The sequence below is a fragment of the Physcomitrium patens genome, chromosome 11 (assembly GCF_059467195.1).
Source record: "Physcomitrium patens ecotype Gransden chromosome 11, ASM5946719v1, whole genome shotgun sequence".
Taxonomy (NCBI): domain Eukaryota; kingdom Viridiplantae; phylum Streptophyta; class Bryopsida; order Funariales; family Funariaceae; genus Physcomitrium; species Physcomitrium patens.
In genome coordinates, this window is record NC_143420.1 from 17,759,639 (window position 1) to 17,785,341 (window position 25,703).

Sequence of the window (25,703 nt, forward strand, 5' to 3'; positions counted from 1 at the left end):
AAATCAAGGACCTCTTCTAGTATTAATGTCACTATTATAAATAAGATTATATTTTCTATCTTTGATAAAATAATTTCCATTGTCAAGAATAAAGTTTCACCTAATATTTTTTATATGCTTGGTCTACATTCCAATCTTATGTGTGTAGAAAAATTAGCATGTATTAGATATTCTACTATACTTATATCAAAATCATGCATTGTTATGACATTGAAAATTGTAGTCATATTATCTTTTGCATTGTTTGTATCTAATACAAAAAATTATACAAACTATATAAAAAAATTTTGGAGTCCAAAGTAAATGCTCAACCACTCAAGAATAATTATGAAATACTTCATATTAGATTAATGTATCTTACTTAGGCTACTGAAATGAATGAGGTTTGACATACTCCCATTGACTTATATGACTTGTAGCATAGAAGGCTTAACCATCTTAATAACAAAAAAATATATTATATGATTGCAAGACAAATAATTATTAGAGCACTTGTACTACCTTTTGTTAAGAGAATTTTTTTATCTTACATTTTAGACAAGAGTTACAAAGAAATAATTCTTAAACAAGCTAGATCTACTACCTTATGTCCATTGGAACTTCTTTACAGTGACCTATGTAGTTTCTTACAATCTATTACAAAAACAAAATGAATTAATATTTCTATAGACATCTACATTAAATTTAATGTAGATTTCTATAGAAATATTAATTCATGGCTCTACTTTCTTGCAACAAAGAATGAGATATTTCAATAATTTAATATATTTAAATTTATGGTCAAAAAAGAATTTGGCTAATAAATTTTATGCCTTTGCACAAATAAAAAAGAAGAATAACTTTCAACTTTTGTTCTTTTCATGAACTTTAATATCAACTCACAACTTGCTTCCAAATAGCATTGTAGAAAGAAAGAATATGGCATTGCTAAAAGTAGCTCAAAGTATTTTTTTGGTAGAAAAGTTCTATCATTTTTTTGAATTGAAACCATGTGTTGCCACTTACATGCTTAATAAATACTCTATAAGGACTCTTATTAATAAGAAACCATTTGAGATGCTATATGGCTTTGTCTTGATCTTTTATACTTACAAATTCTCAAGAGTACTACATATGTTCATATACTATAAGAATTTTGACACATATTGCAAGCTAAAGCAATCAAATGTGTGTTTGTTGGATACAACTTTTCAACTAAATGATATTTTTGCTACAATCTAATTTAATGTAAAGTCTTCATTAATTTAAGTATGACTTTTTTTTAAGACCACTTAAGTGATTTTTCTTTATTTCCAGTTCCTACTAATTTCTTTAATAATTTGAAATTTCTTATAAAAATATTTGAACAAGTTTAAGGACCAAACAGAGAAGTAGCTCTAAATATTCAAATAAAAAAATCAATCTAGGATGTAATTCAAACTTAATTAAACTAGAACAATGTAGATGAACTATAAAAAATCAAAGTTGCACCCATTATTGCATCCATTGCTTCTACTCAACTAATAATCAAAGTTTAACCTATACAATGTTCCACATGGAGTACAAGAGATATTCCTTCTACAAAATTTTAAAATTATAATGTCTAAATTTTTTATAATAAAAATATATAAAATAATTAGTTGGATTTAAGGAAGCAAGATTGGAACATCTTGTATCCAAATTGTTTAGATCTATTTATAGATTGAAGCAATCACCTTGTACATAGAACCAAGAAAATGATACATATCTTTGGAGTGTTAGTTGAATACATAATAAATCAGATCTTAATTTCTATTAATTTATTGAAGATGCTTCTATTGTAATGTTTTTTTTCTATGTCAATGATCTACTTAATTTTAGAAATGATAACAAATGCATTGCTAAAATCATACTACAACTCTAAGATAAGTATAAGATGAAGGACCTAAGAAAATTCAAAAAAATATTTTATGCCCAATAAAATGTTTCTTCATCAATGTTTTTACTCTCAAGAAATATTAGATGAATTCAAAATGGCAAATTGATTGCTTAAACACACTCCTCTACTAAAGGGATTCATAATTCAATTTGGCACATAGACCTCACCAATTGATACCACTTAATATTGCAAGATAATTGATAAAATTCTATTTTTTACTAATATAAGATTGAACCTATCATAAGCAATAGACATTATTGCTATAGATTTATGGCCAAGCCACAACAACATTTAGAAGCAATAAACTATATTTTGAAATATCAAAAGAAGATAGTCAATTTTGGAATTTATTTCAAGTGTACTTCATATCTTTGTATTTAAGGGATTTACGGATGCAAATTACCTTAGTTGCTTTGAAATTCAACACTTTTCTATTGGATATTTAATTAAGCTTTCATGTGAATCAATTGATTGCTCCAACAAACTAGAGTCAAATATTTTTTATACTATTATAAAGGCAAAATACAAGGCATTGTCAAAAGCTACCAAAGAAGTAATATATCTACAAAAGTTTCTCACTAAATTACACATTTTATTTCCATCCAAGATATCAGAACATTCATTAAATAAATCAATTTAGACTAATCTTTCTAAAACTTACATTCCTATGATACATAATTTTTTATCTCAATTACAATAATATGGGCTTAATTTTTCTTGCTTAATATCCTATGTTTTATGTAAGGATTAAGTACATTAAAGCAAAACATCACTTTCTATAAGAATGGATTCTTGAAAGAAAAGTCTTATTGAGATATTTTGTCACCAAATTGTAAGACATAAATATATTTATAAAATAAGTTGCTAGGCAGTGTATTGAAAACCATTATTACTTTATTAGAATATGTTATCTAATAAGATTACAAAATATGTGTGACTACATGATTCATTACCTCAAAACTCTTGATATCATATTCAATTTACAAATTGCCTTCTCTGATCATCACATCAACTTTGTAATAAGATTATCGATGGAATATTGAGCAAGAGGTATTGAAAAAAAATTGACTATTATGCTCAACCAACAAATATTTGGATGTGTTAGTTATTTAGGTACAAAATAAGCCAATAATAGTATTTAACATTACTACAAGATTAGTCAATCCATTAAATACAAACTTGTAGATGTAGGACCTTGATTAGAGACTTGTATTATCTTTTAAGTTCCAGCTTTGGTACTTGTGTTTAATTCATAATTAGACTATATCTACTTTGTTGAAATTTTCACCTTTCAAATAAATCCCATGCTCCATCTAGTTCCACTTATTCAACTATAATGAGATTAATTGTTAAAGTTAACATTAAACTTGTGTCACAGAAAGACAAATTTAAAGACAATAGTTACTTCATAGATTGTAGGTTCTTGCATTAATTGTTGAGATGACTCTTTATTGAGTTTGTGCAAGCTATCATCTCTTTTATGCAATAGCTACACTTACAAACCTTTGCGTGATAGGATAGTAATTTATAAGGAGTACTAAAGAAGGCATGAACTCCATCTTTTGGTCAAGGCATGATATTAGAATATGACATTAAAAAGAAGCAAAATCCCATAGATAGAAGCAAAAAAGGATAGAGATAATAATAGATGATGGCACATTTATTTTAAACAATTCCACATCCAATACTTGTACAAGATAATAGAAAGTTATGTTCCATTTTAAACAAACATTAATTGAATAGAAAGTTTAAAATATGTTTAAAATACTATTTTATTTACAAACATTTGAAACAATCAAAGCTCTATATTCATATCAAAACATTTTAATAAAATTTTACTATCTAAATATTCAAAAAAAAAAAAAAAAAAAAAAAAAAAACCTGAAATTTTTAATCTTTAACTAATATTTTAAGAGTATTGCTAATGCCACCACAATTTTTGCTATTGCTACAACAATCTTTGCTATTATCACCACAACATGCCACCCACTTGATATATTTCTTTAGTTTTTTAATTCCAATTAAAAATTCTATTCATATTTCTATATCTATATCTATATATATATATATATATATATATATAATAAATTAATCTAATAAAAAAATAAAAATTAATAAGAATAAGTTGTGGTAGATAGCATTAGCACCACCCTATTTTTATGACAACCCAACAATTGGTTGCCATCATCCATCCTTCTCAGCTGGGTACCTGTTCTGCAAAATCGGGGAAAAAAAAACATATGTGAAATGCTTGATAATTTTGTATACATTTATAAAAAATAAAAAAAATAGTGAATTTTGGATAAAGAAAAAGCATAAAGACCGATCAAGTTGTGCAGAATGTATTGTAGAAAGAGTCGAGTTGCTTCGTCAACCCCGCCACATTCTGTGTGGTTTAGTAGATGGGTAGTTCAATAGGTGCAGGTCCTAGAGAATTATTAGTGGTTAATGTAGAGGTGAAAAATGAGCAATTCATACTTGTTTTGAAGGTTGTCTTTATATTACCTTGCAGTTGCAGTTTCCGTCCGATATCTAGGTTATGTTTACAGACACGCAGAACAATGGTCCAACCACACAAATACGAATAAAACACAGCTATTGGTTTTTTCCACAACTGAGACAAATTCCAGGCACAAATCAGAAATCTACATGTGAACTAAAAATCCATTATCCGGGAACAAAACTCAAGTGATAGTTTGTAGCCATACAATGGCCAACTAGTGAACTTGCCACTCCTACCAAGCAGCGAACTATTACGTGTAAATCCCTTAATCTTCCGAGTCAAAAAGCTTTGAGGGTTTATGTCGGAACTCTAGAAGAACATACTCCGTACGTCAATATGAATACGACCTAGCCGCACTTTATTCATGCAGGTTTTGGTTCTTTTAGCAGGGTGAAAGATGGAACTTTTTGTCTGAGGCAGGTGTTCAAACTCAGATGATAGCTGCCAATCCGATGTTGCCAAACTCTTCCCGATCACGATGGGATGCTCGCTCTGAAAAACGCCTTGGAGCAGGATCTGGTCACATAACAAGGAAATTTATTAAAAGACTAACTCGATTGAACAAAACCTTCTAAATTATATTCCATAGACATTAACAAGATTCTTCGTCAATCCAACTTGCGTACTGGAATGGAAAAACGAACAGATTCTTACTTGTGACGTTAGTAATGACATTTGTATTCTTCTGAGGTAGGAGGGCCTTAAGCTGGTCTCCTCCAGCAGAGAGCAAAAAATTCTTGATAAGCTGCCGCTGTTCCTTAGCACTCGCACTTTTATATAATGCAGATTCAAAGGTTGACAAGCTGTCTGGGGTTATCGAAGGGAGAGCCAAAAGGACCTGTTACACGATGCATACAGGACCAATCTCAGCACAAATCTTTCATACAATCATGGAAGCCATAACTTTGGGTGGTCAAAGCTCGGGAATACAATTGGGCACTATGTAAACCAAATTGGAGCTTTCCTCAACCTCGCATATAAGAGCCTTTGATGAGTTTTAGAAGATGCCTCAATTCAAAAAGTATTCTCCAGGCGAAGGAACCAATTACTCAATTACAACACCAATTGCGAGCACACTACAGTATCCCTGGAACCCCCAATTTCCTCCCTGATTGTCTTAGATAATATCTAGCTACATATCAAAACTTCAAGCAGTCAGCTCAAATATCACAAATTAGTTCCCAATTGATCACTGTCCATAATTTACCTGACGAGGAGTTGAGAGGCGAGAGCCAATTCGCAAGTAAATATCGCGAAGTAGCCCTACAAGCTCGGACTGTGCAGATGCATTGCTCTCCAACATGAGCGCACGAATAGCAGAACTAAACATGTCCTTTGCAACCACCTCCTGCAGCTGAGAATCACTGGCCAATGCAGCCACATTTGTAACAGCAGCACAGAAAACAAGAGCCTTGTGGACAGACTCACTGTCTGGCCACTCCAGAGCATCGATTCCCACATGAAGAGCAGCTGTCGCTGCCTCTCCAAGCTGCAGTAAAAACCTATAATGTAAAACAGGCTCAATGAGTACCACATATGAGACTTTACATACTATCAACTTGCATAAAAAACTCTCATCAACTAATAAAGTGTTACATTCTATTTAAATAGGTTCAAAGAATTTGCAACATGCACCTTAATTCTGGAAATTGCGTCGAGTAGAAGTGAAATAAACTATCACTCACCAGATCAGACTGTTCCCTGTATTTAACTGCTGCAACCCTGCGACATCCATCCCCCCGCCATCCCCTTCGGATGTATCCTGTTGAGTTGTACGATTCAGTGCTGGAGAAGCTGCGGTGGAGAGCAACTGACAAGTCTCTCGCGTCAAATCCCTTAAGAGCTTCTCTTTTATGACCTCTGACTTTATCTGCTGCATAGAGCTCTGATAGTTGATATCTGAACCTACAGACCGATTACTAGGGATTTTCACTGACCCCTCTCTGATTAGGCTAGTCCAAGCTGTTGTCAGTACCCGATGGCAATGGATGAGAACTGGTGGTAAGAGCAACCTCAACCATGGATCCCACAAAGCAGCGGGGCAAACTTTCACCAGCGGAATCACGACCAGATGAAGGAGCTGACGAGTGTGATGAAGCTCCATATGTTCAATATTCTCAAGCAACGCAGTTGCCAGAGCCGCAGATCGTCCATCTACTTCAACGAAAAAACCTTCTCCAACCCGGATAGCAGCGAGTCCTAAAATGTTATACCTGTGAGCAAATCGGTTCAGAAGAAAAACAAGCTTACTCCAGGGAAAGAATTCAGAGCCTATCATGGCAGTAACTTCGTGTCTATGTCTGGTTTTATTAGAGGACAACAAATCCGTTACAACAGGACTAAATAGGAGATATTGTCAAACTATCTTTTCCAAGCATGACTTCATGGAGACCTTTATATTGAATTGTTGATTACACGTTCAATAACTTACTTTTCAGTCTATTTCACTCATTAAATCAAACGTTCAACATGGTCAGAAGTCATACCCAGCATCGCGGACACCTTTTAACCACGTCCTAATTTCTTTTACTTTGTTGTGTTCAATGTTGCTTCCAGAGTCAGCTCCTGTGACAGCACTTCCCCTAGATGGTGCCAGCTCTCCAAGGAGAGCGGCTTGCTCAGATTCAGTCATTACCAAGGCTCCTTGCACGTGAAGAGGTAAGCTTGTTACCACTGATGGGGACCACAATGCATGCATGCACCTTAAGAGCTGAACCGATACGAAGGCAAAAACTGTTAGGAAAAACAATTAATCCTAGTTCTTATAGAGTGCAGCAGCTGGACTTAATTCCAAGTCATGAATTCCTTACCGTACAGTTGTCGCAATTGATTTCTTGTCATGTGTTTATAATTTGTTAAGTATTATGAACATGGTGCATGTAAAGCCCAAAAATAGAAGGTATAACTGGTGAAATACCCTTGAAAATATTTCCACTGCCCTTGACTCGAAGAAGAGTTTGAGTTCAATAAAACACAGAATTCACTTTCCACATACCTTCAAAAGAGGCGACACCATCCATGTTAAATGTGGGATCATGGCATGACCAGTGGTCGGCGTGACTGCACCATCTATATCAACATAGTCAGCAGTAGCTGATGGATCACTGGAGGCTTTACCAACAGGACTCGTACACCTCCGAAGTGCTCGTTCGAAGAAAGTCACTGTATGGTACATCGACCACATTTCCTCGTGCGCATCAGCAATGCTCGAATCTTGAATAAGAAGTCGAACAAGACATGCAGGGTTAGCCAAGTACTTGTCTTGCCAAGCAGGTTGGATCCATTGCTGCTGCATAGGCCCAAAGAGCCAGCCTAAGACCTGCAACTGCTGCTCACTCCTGCGCAAGTAAATGAAGTTAACAACGAAAATTGAAAACGAAAAAAATTATATATATATATATATATATATATATATATATATATGTGTGTGTGTGTGTGTGTGTGTACTTATCTAGTTGCACAATGATATAAGAAGGCTAAGAAATTACTAGATTGCAGAAGTAGAGAAATTTTAATCAAGAAATCAAAGAAGATACGACAGAATTACACAAAACAGTGACGATATTACCCTGCAGCGGATCCAACGATTAATAGTGACTCGCCTAAAAGATTTAGCTCTGATCGCACCATACGTCCTTGACTATGTAATGTTGTCATTCTTTCAGCAATACCCTGTTCATTTGATGAGAGCAAGTAAGTGGATTCACAATGAATTGTACAAGGAACTTACAAGAATTTAATCTACCACAGAAGCTGCGCATTAATTTCATTCAGCTTACTGCTCAGCTGAAAAAGATACCTGCATGTACGGCAACATGGCTGCATCCCCTGCCCTTGCTAGTCGTAGGAAGGAGGTACACACTTGAAGTCGAGCTCTCATAGTATCTTTCTCAGTATCCCCATATTCCTGTGGAAAAAAATATAAAAAATGCAAAAATACAAATAAAAATAAACTTCAATATCATGAACATCTTCGCAGGTGCCAGAATCTCAATTGCCAGTACAGATAGCATGCCAACATGCGTTCACAACAATGAAATATAAGAAAGATACTGGTATATCTCTTGTAAAAGCGAAATATACTTTTTCAGAACGAAATCACTCACTCTGGACGGAGACAAAGATGTCAAAAGCTCGAAGAGCTTTTCCACAACAACAGGAATGGCAGCTGAGGCATGCTTGAAGTAAGGACCCATGGCATCGAAATGACGCGTGTGAAGCTCAACCAGTATAGGTCCTTCCCATTTCACTGTCAACAAGAGTTGCAAGATACCTGGAAAGAACAGATTATCAGCGTTCATGGTACTTTGAGAAGTGATTTGAAAAGTGATTTTCCGGGTAGAGGGAAAGGAGAAAAGAAGAAGAAAAAGAAAGAAAAAAAGAACCCGAACATTGACAAATGTAATAAATCAAACCATCCGACAAAGAAATGAGGAACAACCGGAAAAAACTCACCTTCAAGAAGGGTTTTGAGTTCATTAGGAGATGCACTGATGGCCAAGGCAGCTGCCATGGTCTTCTCTTGTATTCCGTTCATGATGTTCTCAAGAAAGGATTGGGTGGTCTCAAGAGTCGTAACTTCCTACAAAACCAAAACCCAAAAGCTTTGTGGAGTAGAAAAAGTTACGACTGACACTTGTAACATAGACTAAATATGTATACCCTGCCTGTGCATGCATGTCTGTGTGTATCTGTGTGTGTGTTTATGAGTGTGTCTGAACCAGGGCTATAGATTATGCTCATAACAATTACAACAAGTTCGCAACATGAACAAAATTGTTCAGAGTCGACGCTCGTCAGAATCTGTTGCCTAGCAAGCAACAAGCAGGTGACTATCTACATAAACTTGGAGTGATGACACACTACACAATCAAGTAATTAAGAGTGGTTATTCACAAGCATACAAAGATAAACGACAGTGCACAATGAGGCATTCAGAAATAAGATGCAAATCCACACAAACACGCAAAACCAGCCAATACAAATATGGTCTCGTAGATTCACTAGCCAACTTACAATAGAACTGCTTGGTTCTTAATCATACCTTGCTAGATACCGATTCGAAGGTTGAACTGCTAAAAGCAACCTGGAGGCGACCGGCAACTTTGGAGGCTGCTAGAACAGGTTGCTGAGATGCAACATGACGAACGACCTCAACCTACATTTCGAGTCAGAAAGGATGGTAAGAATGTGAAATTGCATAGGATTTGCAAAGGTTGTAAATGAACCATTGGAGCAAACCTGGGAAAATTCTCAAATTTTTCAAAACATTAAAGGAGATAAACGAAAGCAATCGATAACAACGAAGGCAACTTCAAGGTGCAGTCTTATACGAGTCGACTCCGGAACTGGCTGAAGTCACTAGCACTCGAAAACTCTTGAACCCAGCTTTCATCTCCACCATCTTTAATCAATAGCCGTTGAAATGCAATGTCTAATAGTAAAGCACAAAAGTCCGGAGAGATATGAACTGCATGACTTCGCTTCTCCTTTTCCTTTTCAGTGAGCCCTTGATGATCTGTGGTACTCATAGCCAAGGACGACTCCCGAAGCAATGTCTGAAAGAAAAATGATTTCTGATGCTTAAGTAAACCAGCTTTTTCAAGGTATCGACAACCTCACCACTTACCCGCACACAGTCAAATAACTGATACCATCACAAAAGCTCTTACAGGCACTTCACATTGATGCCTAGTTTGAACTACACTGAGGCAAAATTTTCACATAACAACAAAAACTACATATCCAATTCAACAATCACACAGTTATTACCTGATAATCTCCCTTCAGTTATATGCATCCTATAAACTACAAACAATTAGAACAAAACAAACTCGACTGTAGAAGTGGAATGGATAGTCTAAGTACCGCCCAAAGAGGTAAGGCTAGAGAATGTAAAGCAAGCTTAGGATGTTGAAGGAAGCAAAGCATCTGCACACAAACAAGTAGACATAAGCAAAGAGCAAATGTAATCAAACCAGTTGAACACCAAAACTTCAACGAACACAGCTTTCAATGCTCCACTAAATATCACAAAACATGAAACGACTTAATTCAGAGAAAGGTCCAGGGCAAGACATCTAACCAAAAAAAACAAAATCAGCAGTTTCCTAACAGTATACACAAACGCAGCTAACCTGATGAAGAAAATCAGTAACTTTTGAATCATTTCGAGCAATGCAATGAAGATTTTGCAAGCCCAAAGCCACCATCGCTTCACACAGGCATTCACCAAATCGCTCAAAATCGTCATCCTTTTCCTCACCAGAAGCTGCAAGCTTATTAAGCTCAAAGAAATATGCTTTTGAAGCATTGCAAAGGGTGTCAAAAACACCCTCCATGACAACATTGTAATTTCCAGCTGATTCATCAAGTGGCCTACGCCTGCAATATGGACCGCGGAATAGTCAGGTATCACAACGTCCTGTTCCAAAACAAGGAAACCGAAGATCAAAAAGAAACAAGATAAAATTTTAAAAAGAAGAAAAATCATTGATTGATGAATATTCCTCTCAGGCTTAGTGGTCACCATACCTTCCTGCCAGAAGCTTGAATACCTCGCAAGCACTTAAGCGGAACTCCGCAGCACTCAGCAAGAAACCACATCTGCAACAAATGTCAACAATTCAAGAGAAATATTTTGTCATCACTGTGCACGAGCCATCTATAAATGACTGAACCCTTTTACCGATGAGCACTTTCTTGATCAAGAAATGCTTTCTAGACATGCTATGAGCGCGTCCTGAAGGTAACCTAAACCCTAAACCTTAAACCTTCACACGATTATGACGATTGCTGCAACATAATGTACATTACATTGAAGGATAAGGTTTAAAGCAGAACAACCAACAGGTAGAGACTCACGCTTTGATGAGCCCATGATTAGCGAGTGAAACCACAGGAGCCCACTCCGCATATGCAACTACAGCATTCAAGGCTGCAGTCACAGCTGCAGCATGTTGTGCTACAGACTCCATCTGATTTTGCTTTGCCGCTGCCATAGCTGTTCCAAAGTGATGATCTAGAAGCTGAAAGGCAACATGCCTTGTATGTAAATCATATACCATACACAAATTATATAGCAAGAACCATGATCGCCCAGAACAGAACGATTACAGAAAAGAGGCCAATTAGTTAGTAAATAACACAAACAAACAACATCTGTAACAAGTATAAGCACTGTGATTCATGGAGTTAACGATGACTTGAATGTAACCGACACTAAAATAACTGCATGCTGAAAGAAGTGTCACAATATAACTTTGTTTAACGTAAGCTTCCTATTCAGATCACCACTAACCTTGAACAGAAATGGTAAGGTTTCTGGCAACGTCTGAGAAAGACCTTGTAGCAATTGCCTTCGACGCTCTCCTGGGGTTAATGCAAGCATTCGGACATTAGGGTATATGAACGGTAAGTCACGAGATAACCTCTACAATACATGACGCGAGATGACACAGCATTAGTAAGAAACTGTTGATGAGAGCCCTTGTGGGAAGAAACTAAGAAGTATCTCTCACCGACTTTTTGTTCAAAATATACTCATGCTGAGGCAGTTTAAGGACGAGAAAATATATATGTATCTTTAATGATTTTTTTCGAGGATTATGGTGCATGGTTACAATCACTGTCTACTGCTTAGAATTCCATGGACTGCTTGTCAACTGTCCTGAAACTGGTGAGCTACCAAACAAGTGAACAGAGGGTTTCATACCATCTAAATCTTCATTATGAATAGTAACATCCTCGGGAAGCCAACGAAAGAACGTCGCGACTAATTCTGCCTGCCAAACTCCAAGTTAGATAAGATGAAATTTACTCAACCCTGAGTAGAACTCATCAATTACGTGCAAACACATGGCAAAATACGCGATCAAGACGTGAAAAGTCTATACAGAGCAAGAAAGTAACTGTGTCTCGGCAAAACAATATAGCTTTACTTTTATAAACTAAGGTGGAACCATGAACCCCAAAATATAGAGGAATTACATGAAGAGCACTGATGCTGCCCATAGCATACAAAGCAGGGAGCATATCTTTCCACAATGGTGGCCCTTCTCTTCGAGCTACCTGTCAGAGAATAAGTATATCCCTTAGCAACGAGAAATTGCCTCCATCATTTCAAGCAAAAGAAAGAAATAATTACTGAGCATGGCGCTGCGAACCTCTCGTCAATTATAATAACACCAAGAAACTCAGTTATATAAAAGGTGGGTTCGTTCAGAAAGTTTAATTTATCTAACTGGAATTGCAACATTAACATTAAAAGGTCTAATAACCAAGTAATGAGAAATTAAAATTCATTCAGAATTAGCGGGGTTGCAAAGAACGTTATAAAGAACAGATGTTTCACGAAATAGCCCACCTCAGCCATGAGAGCCGAAACTTGACTCTTAAGAACCCAAGGTTCATTAGGCTTTGCGCTTTCTTGTAACAAGTTGACTGCCATAGACACCATTTGTTGCCTCTCATCAACATTCAAACTCTCCCAACGCATCCGTATCAAATGCTGTGCAGAAAACAGATCCATTGTGTTTAGTTCAAGACACTTCCAACGAAACTAATCGTACGCATTTAATGTGCTAGTTTCTTCGATTTAAATAGCTTCCTTGCTTCTAAAACCAGATGGGTGTCAAATTCGCAAAAAACCTCCGCATGTTAACCAAGTGAGCATTTTCTGTTTACCTGAAGCAACTTCAAACCGACAAGACGGACTTCAGAAGTCCGATCGGGTTTGACCAAAGCAAAAGCAACGGTAGCTAATACATGAACTTCGCCAGCTTTCAACTGCATACAGCAATGAAGTAGGAACATGATGAACATCGCTGCATTACATTTATCATCTTTCTCAAATACAGTCATACAGAGACCATAGTGGACAATAATATTGACAATACACCTATTTGTCAAAAATATCTGCTCCTATTCAAGACAAAATAAGAAGAGAATATGTAAATCAATAATTAGAAATTGCACTCCTGCACAGAAAGTCCCACCAATTAAGCTACTCGAGAAATTAATAACAGCGTCTGGGCGATCCACAATAGTACTGCCTTTTCAAGCATAATTGAGATGACGAATGCAATAAATTACCCCTACTTAATCGCTCGACCATTCTTGATTATGAAACGCGAATCTAGAAGGATATAAATAAAGTAAATTAGGATCCAAACTACAAGGTCGGTATCCTAGCTGAAGATTCTAAAGATTGGGGTGATTCAAATCAGCTCGCGCTTTACATTTGCGATTCGCTACAAGCTCAGTGAAAAAACGGCAAAATTCATTCGTAATCAACGTCATGCTCTCGAATTTCCCACTTGCATAAAAACACGAGTGTATACAAACAGAAATTATAGAAAATGCGAAGAAGCCTAAGCTCGTAGCAGACTCCAACGACAACCCGAAAAGCACGAATTATACAATTCTGTATTGAACAGCAATACCAGATCGACCAAGTCTTTTCTTTACACACCAAGACCATATGGCACACGACTACAACGTGAATTTAGTACTCAGTGAAAAGACCCTGGGCGTACACAAGAAGTGCAGCTCTTAATACCCGATATATCAGACAGACCGGTCCATTGACCACAGTGTCTCGCAGGCCACGGAAACCTAAACTCAGGACAACTGATCGCAGAAAATCACTACAGTACGCCACGGAAAACAGAGACGGCGAAATTGGTACAATTCAGCACCTGACCTCGGAAACTACACACTCTGAGGTCTCAACTCAATGCACAGCACTACTCAATTGATTGATAATCACCAGTACCATGCATCTGAACGAGAAGACCTAGGATTTCCTAATCATCGATAAGCAATCCACCACACCATGATCAAGAAAACGCACCGATTCAAGGTACGCAGTGGCGTGTTGTCTTGAATCCGGAGAGGACTTCCAATCCAAAGCAGCCAGAACGGCCTGCACGGCCGTGTCCACTTGCAATGCAGTCCCCTGATTCTCCATCGCATGCGCTCAATCCTCGACCTCTTCAGTGCCTCAACTGAACTTCCACTTCTCTCCAATCATCGCCGTCTTGAACCTCTACAACCACGGTTCTGCAAAAGCATGCGATGCACTCCTGCGCACGAGGCAATCATTCCAATCCCTACACCTCAAGAATTACTCAATCAGGACAGCAGCACCAATTGATTCGTGAAATCAAACTGGTAGGGGTTCGAAGGAGCAACGATCCACAGCCTTCATGAGCGCAACTAACCTAAGTGGGAGGGAATGAGGGAACGAGGGAAAGAAAGAGAGAGAGGGTCTATTGAGAGGCGAAGGTGGAGAAGACGGCGATGGCGACGATGGTGGTCATGGGGGCCTTGAAACCTCTCTCCCCCTTCCCCCCTTCCCTTCCCCCCTTCCCTTCTCCCCTTCCCTTCCTTTGCGTCGAGGCTCCCTCCTCCTCTCCTCTCCTCCTCCTCCTGGTCTGTGCCCCCTTGGTTTGGCCCATTCTAGCAGGTGACCTTGGTCACACTTGTCGTATCTCTACTAATATTAGTAATACATTTAATAATCCCCCGCCTCCTCCACCATTCCAGTCCTCCATCTTTTTGTTCTCTATCCACATCCATTGCATAAAATATTAAGGAGAATATATATCTATATATATATATATATATATATATATGGGGGAATTTTAAATATATCCTAATTTTTACTAAATTCACCCACCCATCCTAACCATTGGGAAGAAAAAGAAAAAGAAAAAGAAAAAGAAAAAAAAAAAAAAAAAAAAACTCTAGATTCATTTTTCCACTACTGGATCCAAAACCAATGAAAACCAACCACATGTAGGTTGGTTTAGTAAAAGAACCTGGGTGTACACATTTATTTTTCATCATGTGTAGGTTGATATAGTAAAAATCTGTGTCTATATAACATTCCCTTATTTATATGTATATATATATATATATATATATATATAGAGAAATAAATTTGATTACAATGAATGTTATTCATTTTGTGGATTTGGTTTCAAAAATAGCAAACTTTTTCAAGGGGTTTTTTTTTATATTCATTTTTATCTTTAACTTCCTTTTAAAGTAAATTCGTATTAAATTTAAAAAATTATAATTAATAAAGTCGAATGATACCGATTTTATTTGATGAATACAAGTTACAAAACCTCGTTACTTATTCAAAATAGTATTAAAAGACGTGGCACCCAATTCGTTCCTGATTTCATGCTTATATTTAAAGGAACGACAAATATAAATGTAATTGTTTGGTGAAAGAAAGCTCTTAAATGAGTTTCCAAAGTGTGCTTTTTAAAACTAATTGTGAGTTTAATTCAATAGCTATTTCAACAATAACACTTTAAGCCGTAGTCTTTTATATCAATGTAGTTTCGAATGAGTTTCGATTGCAAATGTAGGGAGTGCAAATGATCCCAGGAGTGATGGGATATTGTTGGATGACATCAGATAAGTTTGGAAAATACGGGCTTATATTGCCTGGCTGAAAGGAATGCGAGGCAGAGGAGACGACAAAATAATCCACAGTTTTGAAATAGGGTTTGGTAGATTCTATGTCATGTAACGAGGATGAAGAAGCTCAGAGAGAGCAAGCGAAACCGAGAGAGGATGAAGCAGGGGCCCGAATGGGATGAAGAGGTGGATAGATGTAAAGCAGATGAGGATGAATGTTCTAATTCTTCTTCTTCTTCTTCACTGGGTTGTGGGGCTGTGTGTGTGGGGTTGCCGCGTTTGCGCCTCCCTCACTCCCTCTTCTTCTTCCTCTTCCTCCATTCCTTTCTGCTGCTGCATTTGCATCGGGGGCGTGGAATCCTTGATCCTCTCCTGCGTCGTTTTCATGGCCTCTGCCTTGGCACCCCCGTGTGCCGTCGCCCCTTTGCGGTGCAGGAAGCTTAATTGTGTCTACTCTTCAGGGAAACCCCACTCCTCCTCTTCTGCTTCCTCAATTGCGCCTTTCAGCGTACTTCGCAACGCTCCGCTGTTTGCCCGCGTGGAGATTGTTAGAGGAAACGGGAAGGTATGCTCTTCTTTGGTTGGTTGCTAAGGTTTCTCAGTTGGTTTCTCTGCCGGAGCGCCAACTCGAAGGTTTGTTTGGGGAGCTGAAGCTTTCGGAGGCGTGGTAGCTCCAAAAGCGTTGGAGTAGTTGTTGGAAGTGGAGCTTATTCACATGCCTTGGCTCTTGATGTCGTGGGTTACTGGTTTATCCAAGGAGCCTTGTGCGTCCTATTTTGGAACGTGAATTTATTTATTTCATCACTTGCACCCCGATGACTTTTGACTTTTGCAGAGAAACATGGTAGTACAAGCGCAAGCAGGGTTCCTGAAGCTTCTTGATGGTCATGCTCTGAATTTAGACAGGTAAGGTAGAAATGTGCTCTTATTTATTTTCGTTTTTTCTGACAATTGCCTTCCGGCATTATGTTGCTTCTGAATTAGTCTTGGCGAGTCTCTGTACTTTTCACTTGAAAGATAGATGTTAAAGATAATGAACCAAAATTAAAATTTCTGTATTTGTCCACAACCAGTCAAATTCACCGCTATAACCACACTCTTCTTCTATAATGCGCAATGTAACATTACTTTTCTTCTTCAATATTATGTGTGCGGTGGCTTTTCCCTTCGTGAGTAGCGCGTAATTTCCGTGGTTTATTTATTTGTTTTCTTTTTCTTGTTAAATGATGTTTTTGTAGTTCGCTGTTTTCATTCCGTGTGTTAAAACTCTCCCTCAAGTCAATTTGCGGGGAGGTCATTGATGTACGGTATGCTGGTGCTTTGGTGCCTATAGACTTGACAGGAGGAATATTATTGTCAGCATTGTACTCAAATGTGCTTCTTTTGTGCAGGTCCGATGAATATCGTATTGGAGCAAGAAAAACGATTCTTACAGCGAGTTATAAATTTCCCAGAAATGACTCTCCTATGTCAGGTTTACTAATTTTCCTGCTCGCGAGTGATGCATTCTAGAGTGCTGTTCTGTTTTTGAAGTAGATAATATTCAATGGGCTTGAGTATACATATTTAAAAAAATTTGGTCTTCCCTCGCGAACTATTCAATGAGAATCAAATTTCAGGAGATGAGTGCTGAAGATAAACAATCATGTTTTCGAGTCTTGGCATTGCATCTACGCTTTAAGGTTATTGACGAGGAATGTGGGCCCAGTCATGCAGTTCAGTTGGAAAGACGAGATGTACAAGCAAGAAGTCTGTGGGATTCCATTAGATCAGGGTAAGTCATACTACAGGCGTCCGAGAAGTTCTTTGTTTTGGATCCAACTGCGACATCTTTAATGAGCCGAATAGTACTGTGGAGAAGAATCTCATACAAGTGAATTCAACTTATTATCATTCATCTGCATGATCAGATGTATATCTAGCAGCTCTTTCATATTAGGTCTTGATAGTTTTATTGTGTCTAATTTGAAGTACTGCCTGCGGTTACACCTTCGTATCTCATGTGTTTCTACATACTGCCGCAGTTTTGGATTGAACAATAGTCCAACGGCAGTAATCGACACCACAGAGATTGGATTTAAGGAGGACGTGGAATTGGAAGACGAACGGGAGGTTGTGTTGGTGGAGAAAGTCCACGACGATGGAACTGTTGAGAAGATCGTTTTTGCGTCAGGTGTGGAGGTCGATGTGTATGAACTTGAGATTCTATGTGACAAGGTAGACTCTAATCTAATGGTGTATTCTGCTTTCTATTCATTGTATATGTGTAGCAGTTGTAGAGGACATGTCTGAGTTGACTCTAGCTCTAACCAGTTCCACAATTAGTGGATGCTGTGTTGGTGCATTTCAATTGTCCTTTGCTTGTGTTCTCATTTTCGTTTGTCATACATGTTTACTGTTGTGGAAAATACTTCGAAGAAAATCTTGTACCATCCTGATCATTAAGTATCCTTAGAGCATCACTGAGTTATTAATCTTGAAACTTGGGTTATAGGTTGGATGGCCAAAGAGACCGCCTTCAAAGGTTGCAGCAGCCTTAAGGAACAGCTATATGGTAGCTTCCCTTCACTTGTACAAACAAGTCCCATCTACAGGTAACCTTCTAACTCGAACCTCGTTTTGTTGTACATCCTTGTTATTATTGTCCATGTAGACCTTGAAGCCATGTGTTCTTTAATCCGCACTTTCACTTGCAAAGTCGCTTTTTATTTTATTTTATTTATTTTAAATGTATTCAACATGACGATTCATACTCTTCCTTGAATTATGGACTATGATGGAAGGAACAGATGGTGAAGATCCCGTTGTAGAGAAGCGAGAACTTATTGGCATGGCCCGGGCTACATCTGACCACGCCTTCAATGCTACCATTTGGGACGTGCTTGTAGATCCATTATATCAGGTAGTCTGCTTCTGAAGCTGGTTTTATGCTTTAAATCCAGTGTCCATTTTTTGTGAATATATTTAAATGTACAGATATTACCAATTAATGATTTTTAAAGAATTTCGCCTGAAGATAGTAAGAGTTTGCATCTGTTGAAGCTCGTAAATGTAGTAGCAGTTGCTTATTCTGGTGGATTCAAGAGCTCAAATTTTACATTATCCTGCTGCATTGGACTTACTTCTGCATGCCTCACCTTGATATTTGCAGGGGCAAGGCTTAGGTAAGGCTTTAGTGGAGCAGATGATCCGGGCTTTGTTAAGAAGGGATATCGGCAACATCACACTCTTCGCCGACGCACAAGGTAATTAGGCACAAATCGTTCGTATGAGGGATACTGAATTTACTTGACTCAATTGCTGGTGACTACTCTAAATCCAAGGTTGTATGTTTCAACATCAATTTTATCTTAACATCATTCATCTGGGAGTGTTTCGGCTTCTAATAATGCGTGATTGAGCTTCAACCTGACTATAATGGTATGGTTGTTGCAGTGGTGGACTTCTATAAGGGACTTGGCTTTGAAGCAGATCCTGACGGTATCAAGGGTATGTTTTGGTACCCACGGTACTGATGCAGTCAGCAGCATCATGTAGAAACATTTGAATAGCACGATGCAGCTCTAGAGCAGGCAAGAAAGCTGAGCCTAGTTCAAGAGCCAACAAATTGTTTCATATGTACATTTTAATCCAATATGGATAACTCATTCTTAACTCATAGCCTCATGGTTCACGCAGAGTTGGCATGGGTTTTAGAAAGCTTCAAATGAAAGTAGAATGCAAGATACACTTTCTTTTGCTTGGACAGGTCTCATGATTATAATCAACATGTATGAAGATGGGATGGAAGGTATCATTGAGCTTCAAACAACAATTTAATGATAGGTGTGACCCATCTTTTTTATACAATCCTAAATCGAAAACAAAACTCCTGTAGTAGCTTCAAATATCAAATGACACCCAAAATTGAAACAAAAAACTAGCTCCTTGACGTACACCAAAGAATAACTTGAGCTTTTCACAAAATCTGGCCCTCAACTTGCTAATATTTTCCTCGATTGCAAGCAAATTTGACACTTCCTCCAAAATCAGCAGCTGCTATATCATGCGTTACCATGTCATGCGTTAGAAAGCGATTTCGTTTTCTAATCAATACAGCTGATATTCTTCTGAAGTCACTACAAATTCTCACACCACAACCAATAGAAAATGCAAAATATTGTACATATCCTCTAATGTAGTACTGGACACTGTAAAAGCTCTTTGTGATCCTCACTCTGCATAAAATCCTTCAACTACAAACAAATTTTTAGTATATGTGGCATTCTTCTCTGGGAAATAGGCCTCGTTGTGTGGGACTTCAGCTGTAATTGTTCTGTACCCAATCTCCTTCAAAGTCATGACAACAATTTTGTTCCTCATTTCGTTCCTACTTGCATCACAAGCATTCAAATCCCCTATTTTGATAACTATTTTTCTACAATAAGTAATGCTCCTTTGATTTTCCTCACTTTATTGCCTCCAATAATGATTTCTAATATGTAACTTAAATTCTATTGGCATTCAATGATGTCTTCAGTAAAATATCAAAACACACTTGATTAATCCGCTTTCCATGAAGAGTACTATTTTGCCATAAACCAGTCTTAATTTCAGGTGATCACAATTAAAATTCCCTTGACGTTAAGATACACCTGAAACCTAAATTTCAAAGTGTTTTCATCTTAGACTTCATGTGTAAACAATACAAAAAACATGCATTTCCAATAAACTCCGACTTATACTGCAATTGTTTTTCACTTTTCACGTAATAGTCACGTAAATGGAGTCATATTGCTTAAAGTTATATGAATAAATGGATTCACATCGATAAATATGAAAAATGAAAGGTTTTCTATATGAAAGTACCAAAATTGCATTTGACAAATAACCTGTTCATGTGTAAAATAGAGATCCTTATCGTAAACAGCACCCCCTAGTAAAACGTGAAAGTACTACCGCTTGGACTTCTTTCCCCTTTTTGGGGGACTATTCAGGGTTACACTAGATGCCACAGCTGCGGGTGTCACTGGAGCCAAGTGTGCCGTCTCTGGAATGCCTAAAGTCCGCTTAACAGCTGGTTGACGCAGAACTGTCAAAATAGACATGATGTTAATGATTCAGACAACATTGTTAAAAAACACCACCAGTGAGAAACATGGCTATTTGCCTAGCAAGCACTTTCCTGCAAATATAATCACCAATACAAGGAGACGAGTAACACTTCATTAATGAAAAACAATGAAACAACAAAAAAAAACAACGAATGTTTTCAGGGAAAATACCGCAGATATCAGAAACCGACCACTTCATTTAGATTTTTACTTTCTACAGATTTTAACCTCACTCACAGGGTAAAAAAGACGTCAGGGTGGATAGAAGATTGTGCGCCCATAAGCAGAGTTTCTCAACATAAAAGAACAGAGCACTCTTTCCTCCACTCGAACACCCGTAATCGGCCAACTATTGCAAGTAATAATCTGAACCATGTATATTTTCCAAATGCAATACTACGAAACATGTCCACTACAAAACAATGTACAGTCCTAAATGAGGAAGAAATCCTTATTATTACCTGTGGTCTGGATTAACGAGCAAACATTTGTGGTGAGCCAGTAACAGAAGAGAGCCTGGAAACCAACATCACATGCACACTATTCAAAAATGATAGGAGGATAAATGACGTAGAAAGGTTTAAACAATATCAACCAAAAAAGGATAGGCATAGTGGGATTGTAAAACAGAGAATAAGGTTTGTTAACAAAAAGATAAGTTCGAACTTTGAAATCTTCTTTAATATTTCAATCGAAAAGCTAACACAAATTTACAGACAAATAAAACTCACTCATTACGTTTAAAGCGATGGCATTCTGCTAACAGATTGGTATAAAAAAGCAGATTAACCAATATAGTCAAATACGAGAAGATTTGGGATTCCTTACCTTGGGAAACGAGGCTGTTAATGGGACTATAAGAACTGCAAATCCCCTGAAAAACATCTTCATCTTGCCTATCATAGGTTGACCTTGCATGCCATCCATGGCTCCCAGCTACAGCTCACATTTGGTTATCAGCATGCATACATGTCACGAGACAGAAAGGATGCAAGTTATAACACAAAATAATCTAGTGAAAAGTTGGTAGGAATCACCTCTATAGTCGCAAGTGTGAAAAGACCACTCATTATGGGGAGGATAAAATACGGATCAGCAGTCGTAAGATCAGTAAACCACAAGGCACCTCCCTCTTTGAATGAAGGGACTCTTTCAGCCATATTGCGTATCTGCAACCATCAACAGCAAGCGGAAGTCAACACGCAAGATACGTCTAATGCACCTGACAAAATTTGATCTACCAGCAAGCTAATATCTTTAACCTAGGTTCCCAACTGCTACTTTCCATCAAGGAAAAATCTGAGATCAAATAAATAAATACAAAAGTAGAAAATAGAAACAAACAAAAACAACATAAATCCAACACCACCACCAATATTAATTAGATATCAAACAGCAATAAAGTTAGCTTACTGCAAAGAAAAAACTGATAAAGAGTGGAGCTTGAACAAATGCTCCCATCAACGGCATAAACGGATTTGTATTGTGTCTGCAAAACGCCACAATAAAGCATAATTAAACATAGAGCTATACGCATTTAACTTGCGACGAACCTTGAACCATGGCCATAACTCGATTTTCAAGATATTTAATGACTTCGGAGCAAGGCTAATTGCGTAGAAGCTCATTGCTCCTGCTAGTCTTCCCACACATCAAATAAGAATGAAACTGTGCATAATTTAAGAGGGACCATGGTTATGAATTACTGTGCAAATAGCTCCTTCATTCGTTTCTGATTTACTTCAGTCACCTTGGGATCGTAACCCTGCAAATAGAAAGAGAGATGAGTATTATCCATAAATACTATCTTCAATCTGTTAGATTGCTTCAAGATGAGACTTACTGTAATTTCCACAACTATGCATTAACAAGTAGCACGACTTAAGCCGCCACCTCGTTGTACAAACTATTGTCCATACGGCAAAATAAACGTATAGCAAACTTCACTAAGTTACAATACTAAGTCACAGCGTAATCTGTCTTAGAGTGACAAAACATAAAAGCCTAGTTATAGGATTCAAAACAAAACACACGACAAGAGGTTGCCACCACGAACAGAATTGAAAATTACAGGTTATTTGAATAGTTTTCGTTCGAAGGTTATTCTTGTGAAGAACACTATTCGATGATAGATCAGATGTTGACTTATTTGTGCAAAGATCTTCATGCAGCAAGTTCTAATAATAAAATCCAAGACCCTGCTAGAATTTATCTCAATTAACAATGTCATACGGTTGTTATATGCTATAATCAACAGAAAGTTTCCAGTATTAAGCGGATTTGAACGCCTTCGACTCCAACTTTCTCGGGATCATAATTAACAAGCACAACAACCACTATACGAGAGTAGAAATGAAGGGGAAACCTCACACTCTCTTTAATAGTGTTGGTAATGCGTTCAAGCTCGGGCCTCATCAGCTGCACAGCCAACATGCGAATCATTCACGCAATCGGGTAAAAAATAGGCATGGAACATACGGACAATGGCCTATTAATCCTGATCTGATGTTCTAGCATCAAAGATGTAAGTACAGAGCAGATGAAACAAAAACATGCCCTTACCGTCAGACGAGCTGTGGCTTTCATTTGCCACACAAGGACGGGCAACACCATGACTCTTATTCCCACTGTTGTAGCAGCTATCGACAACCACCTGCATCCACAAGTTTGCGAAACGGCTTGCCCATTTAAAACATCACACAAATGCATCAACTGTCTAAGTATAGTAATGACTCACCGAAACTCCGCAAACTACGACCTAGCATTATACGGCTCTCGCAGATGCATAAATTAGTAAAAACATTACGGGTCACTATCACCTGTTGATCCCCATAGGTGGATGGGAGGTTAAAATAAGGACTACACAAACTGAGCACAAACCTGGAATCAGGGTTTCGGGTTTAGGGTTTAGGGTTTAGCACTTAGAAATCACAATACACCTCTAATATCACAGTGGGCAGGCCAGATACACGACGATCGCACTTTGATTCGACCAACACTCCTAGTACATGTATCAGAAAGTCTCAGAACTAAATATGAAGTTCACCCTAAACCCTCAACCATAAACCCTGCAATATTCTCACAACATCAGAAAGTGACTATGGAATAGTGATTGAGGATTTAGATTATTCGCCTAAAATCCTTGCCAGCGTTACCACTATGCTTTTGCGAGACCTTCATGCAGAGAAGAACAGCACAATGAAGAGTAAGACGTACCAAGGCAGGCCTCCCTGTGTGTGAACGAAGTCAATGAGATGCTGCAATGCGGCAGTCGGGGCTGAACAATCAGCTGCAGCGGCGGCTACTTCACCCAACGACGACGAAGTTCCCGCACTAAGGACTTGGTCAGAAACAACCTGATCTACTCCTCCAGCAGCAACTGCTTGAACAGTATCCCCTGTCTCTCCTTCAACAAACCGCAATTCAGTGCTACTAGCAACAGCATCGGTGCTTGCATAGCACACATTCCTATGCTGAAGAAATCCCGCCGCGAAAGAGGACCTCATTCCACACCTGCCCCTAGATTGAATTCCACTCGCAGCGGCCAAATATCCAAAACCTCCCAAGGGCACGGCTGCAAAATTGGAGTTTCTGAATGGTCGGCTTGAAATGGGGGCAGTATCGTTGTCATCATCGTCCTCCTCTAGATTGGAATTCAAGCAAGAAGGCTCCGCATGTAAATGGTTCTGAGTGTGAAACCGAACACCACTGCAGGCAGAAGAAGGGTCATGGCTCTGAAGATGAGCGCCAGAATCCAGAGTAAGAAGCTAGAAAATTAAAGAAATCGAGAGCGAAGGGAAGTTCATGGAATGTGAGACCGGGTCATCGTAAAGTACTCACCTGGCGATGAGCTGATGAGTGAACAATGCTTTGGGGTGCACTCTGCGCACCAAGAAAGCCATGACGACGCAGGGAACGAAACCCTAAATGCAAATGTATCGTAAGCAGTGCCAGCAACAGATGAATAAGTCAGGCTAGAAAATGACTCGGTGATTTGAAGCAACAACCAACTCATTCCTTTGCCCAGCTCAGCCCGCACGAGCTGCTATGGAAATAACCAGGACGAAACACCGTCGAGGTTTCCGAGCATTCACATTTAGAGGGTGCGAAGTACCACACTTGGCCCCCTCGGAAAAGCTCTCTTTCACAAATCATTGTTGGCATGAAATTCCAGTTACAACTCTCGCCCTCCTGCACAGCATCTCTTCACAACTGCAGTTGAAATTAGGGCTGACGTTGCACTGAACTCATTCCCCACACTGCTATTGGACTTGAATTTGCACCCACTCATTTACCATGTCAATTAAGTTTCGCCCCCTACACCCAAGGTTGTGTACAAACTGATAGAATACCCAAGAAAAAAGAAAAAAGAAAGGTTTAAAATTCGAAAATCATAATTTGAATATAAATCATAAGGTTTAATACTTTGCATTAAGTTATGTAAAAGAAAGATATGTATGTATGTAAGTATAAACTGCAAATTAAGTGTAAAAATAAAGAAAATAATCTTAAAAAATGATTGAAAAGTTTCATAATACTTCATGAATTATAATTCAAACAAAAGGGTACATATACTTGTATAATTTGTTAGTTAGCAAGTGATGTAATCAATCAATTATATATGATAGGTATCTATATTTAAAACTTAACTTCTTTATACATAGGCTTCTTCTACTAAATAGATCTTTTGTGATATACGTTTATATCTTTTAATCTAGTGTGACACTATTATAAGGCAATCAAAATATAGCTTGGTATTTTTAATATGACTTAA

The 25,703-nt window shown here is 37.9% G+C and overlaps 3 protein-coding genes across 5 annotated transcripts; 1 reads left to right on the forward strand and 2 right to left on the reverse strand.

Moving 5' to 3' along the window:
- Positions 1–4,543: 4,543 nt before the first annotated feature.
- LOC112288754 (protein HASTY 1) lies at positions 4,544–14,838 on the reverse strand. Its single transcript, XM_024533281.3, has 22 exons — positions 14,254–14,838; positions 13,086–13,187; positions 12,766–12,909; positions 12,390–12,470; positions 12,115–12,184; positions 11,701–11,771; positions 11,265–11,428; positions 10,935–11,006; positions 10,538–10,784; positions 10,269–10,331; positions 9,734–9,958; positions 9,445–9,558; positions 8,856–8,982; positions 8,507–8,673; positions 8,200–8,307; positions 7,969–8,072; positions 7,396–7,738; positions 6,887–7,110; positions 6,086–6,613; positions 5,608–5,902; positions 5,055–5,238; positions 4,544–4,916 (listed from the first exon to the last, which is right to left on the reverse strand). The coding sequence occupies exons 1-22, from the start codon at positions 14,368–14,370 to the stop codon at positions 4,831–4,833; spliced, it is 3,636 nt and encodes a 1,211-aa protein (XP_024389049.1). The 5' UTR covers positions 14,371–14,838; the 3' UTR covers positions 4,544–4,830.
- A 1,275-nt stretch (positions 14,839–16,113) lies between these two features.
- Positions 16,114–19,490, forward strand: LOC112288166 (histone acetyltransferase TAP1). 2 transcript variants are annotated; one of them, XM_024532056.3, is made up of 9 exons: positions 16,114–16,401; positions 16,672–16,742; positions 17,228–17,310; positions 17,553–17,610; positions 17,861–18,053; positions 18,331–18,430; positions 18,620–18,738; positions 18,988–19,081; positions 19,272–19,490. In XM_024532056.3, exons 1-9 carry the CDS (start codon positions 16,222–16,224, stop codon positions 19,349–19,351), a joined length of 978 nt encoding a protein of 325 aa, XP_024387824.1. In that variant the 5' UTR covers positions 16,114–16,221; the 3' UTR covers positions 19,352–19,490. The 2 variants fall into 2 exon arrangements, with proteins under 2 accessions (XP_024387824.1, XP_024387825.1); XM_024532057.3 differs by having other exon boundaries at positions 18,626–18,738.
- Positions 19,491–20,589: 1,099 nt separating this feature from the next.
- LOC112288192 (mitochondrial inner membrane protein OXA1) lies at positions 20,590–25,132 on the reverse strand. 2 transcript variants are annotated; one of them, XM_024532135.3, is made up of 10 exons: positions 24,770–25,132; positions 24,146–24,637; positions 23,492–23,582; positions 23,300–23,347; positions 22,636–22,694; positions 22,343–22,418; positions 21,967–22,098; positions 21,758–21,865; positions 21,391–21,445; positions 20,590–20,907 (listed from the first exon to the last, which is right to left on the reverse strand). In XM_024532135.3, exons 1-10 carry the CDS (start codon positions 24,829–24,831, stop codon positions 20,771–20,773), a joined length of 1,260 nt encoding a protein of 419 aa, XP_024387903.1. In that variant the 5' UTR covers positions 24,832–25,132; the 3' UTR covers positions 20,590–20,770. The 2 variants fall into 2 exon arrangements, with proteins under 2 accessions (XP_024387903.1, XP_090110617.1); XM_090254491.1 differs by having other exon boundaries at positions 24,146–24,663; positions 24,770–25,056.
- Between the last annotated feature and the right edge of the window lie 571 nt (positions 25,133–25,703).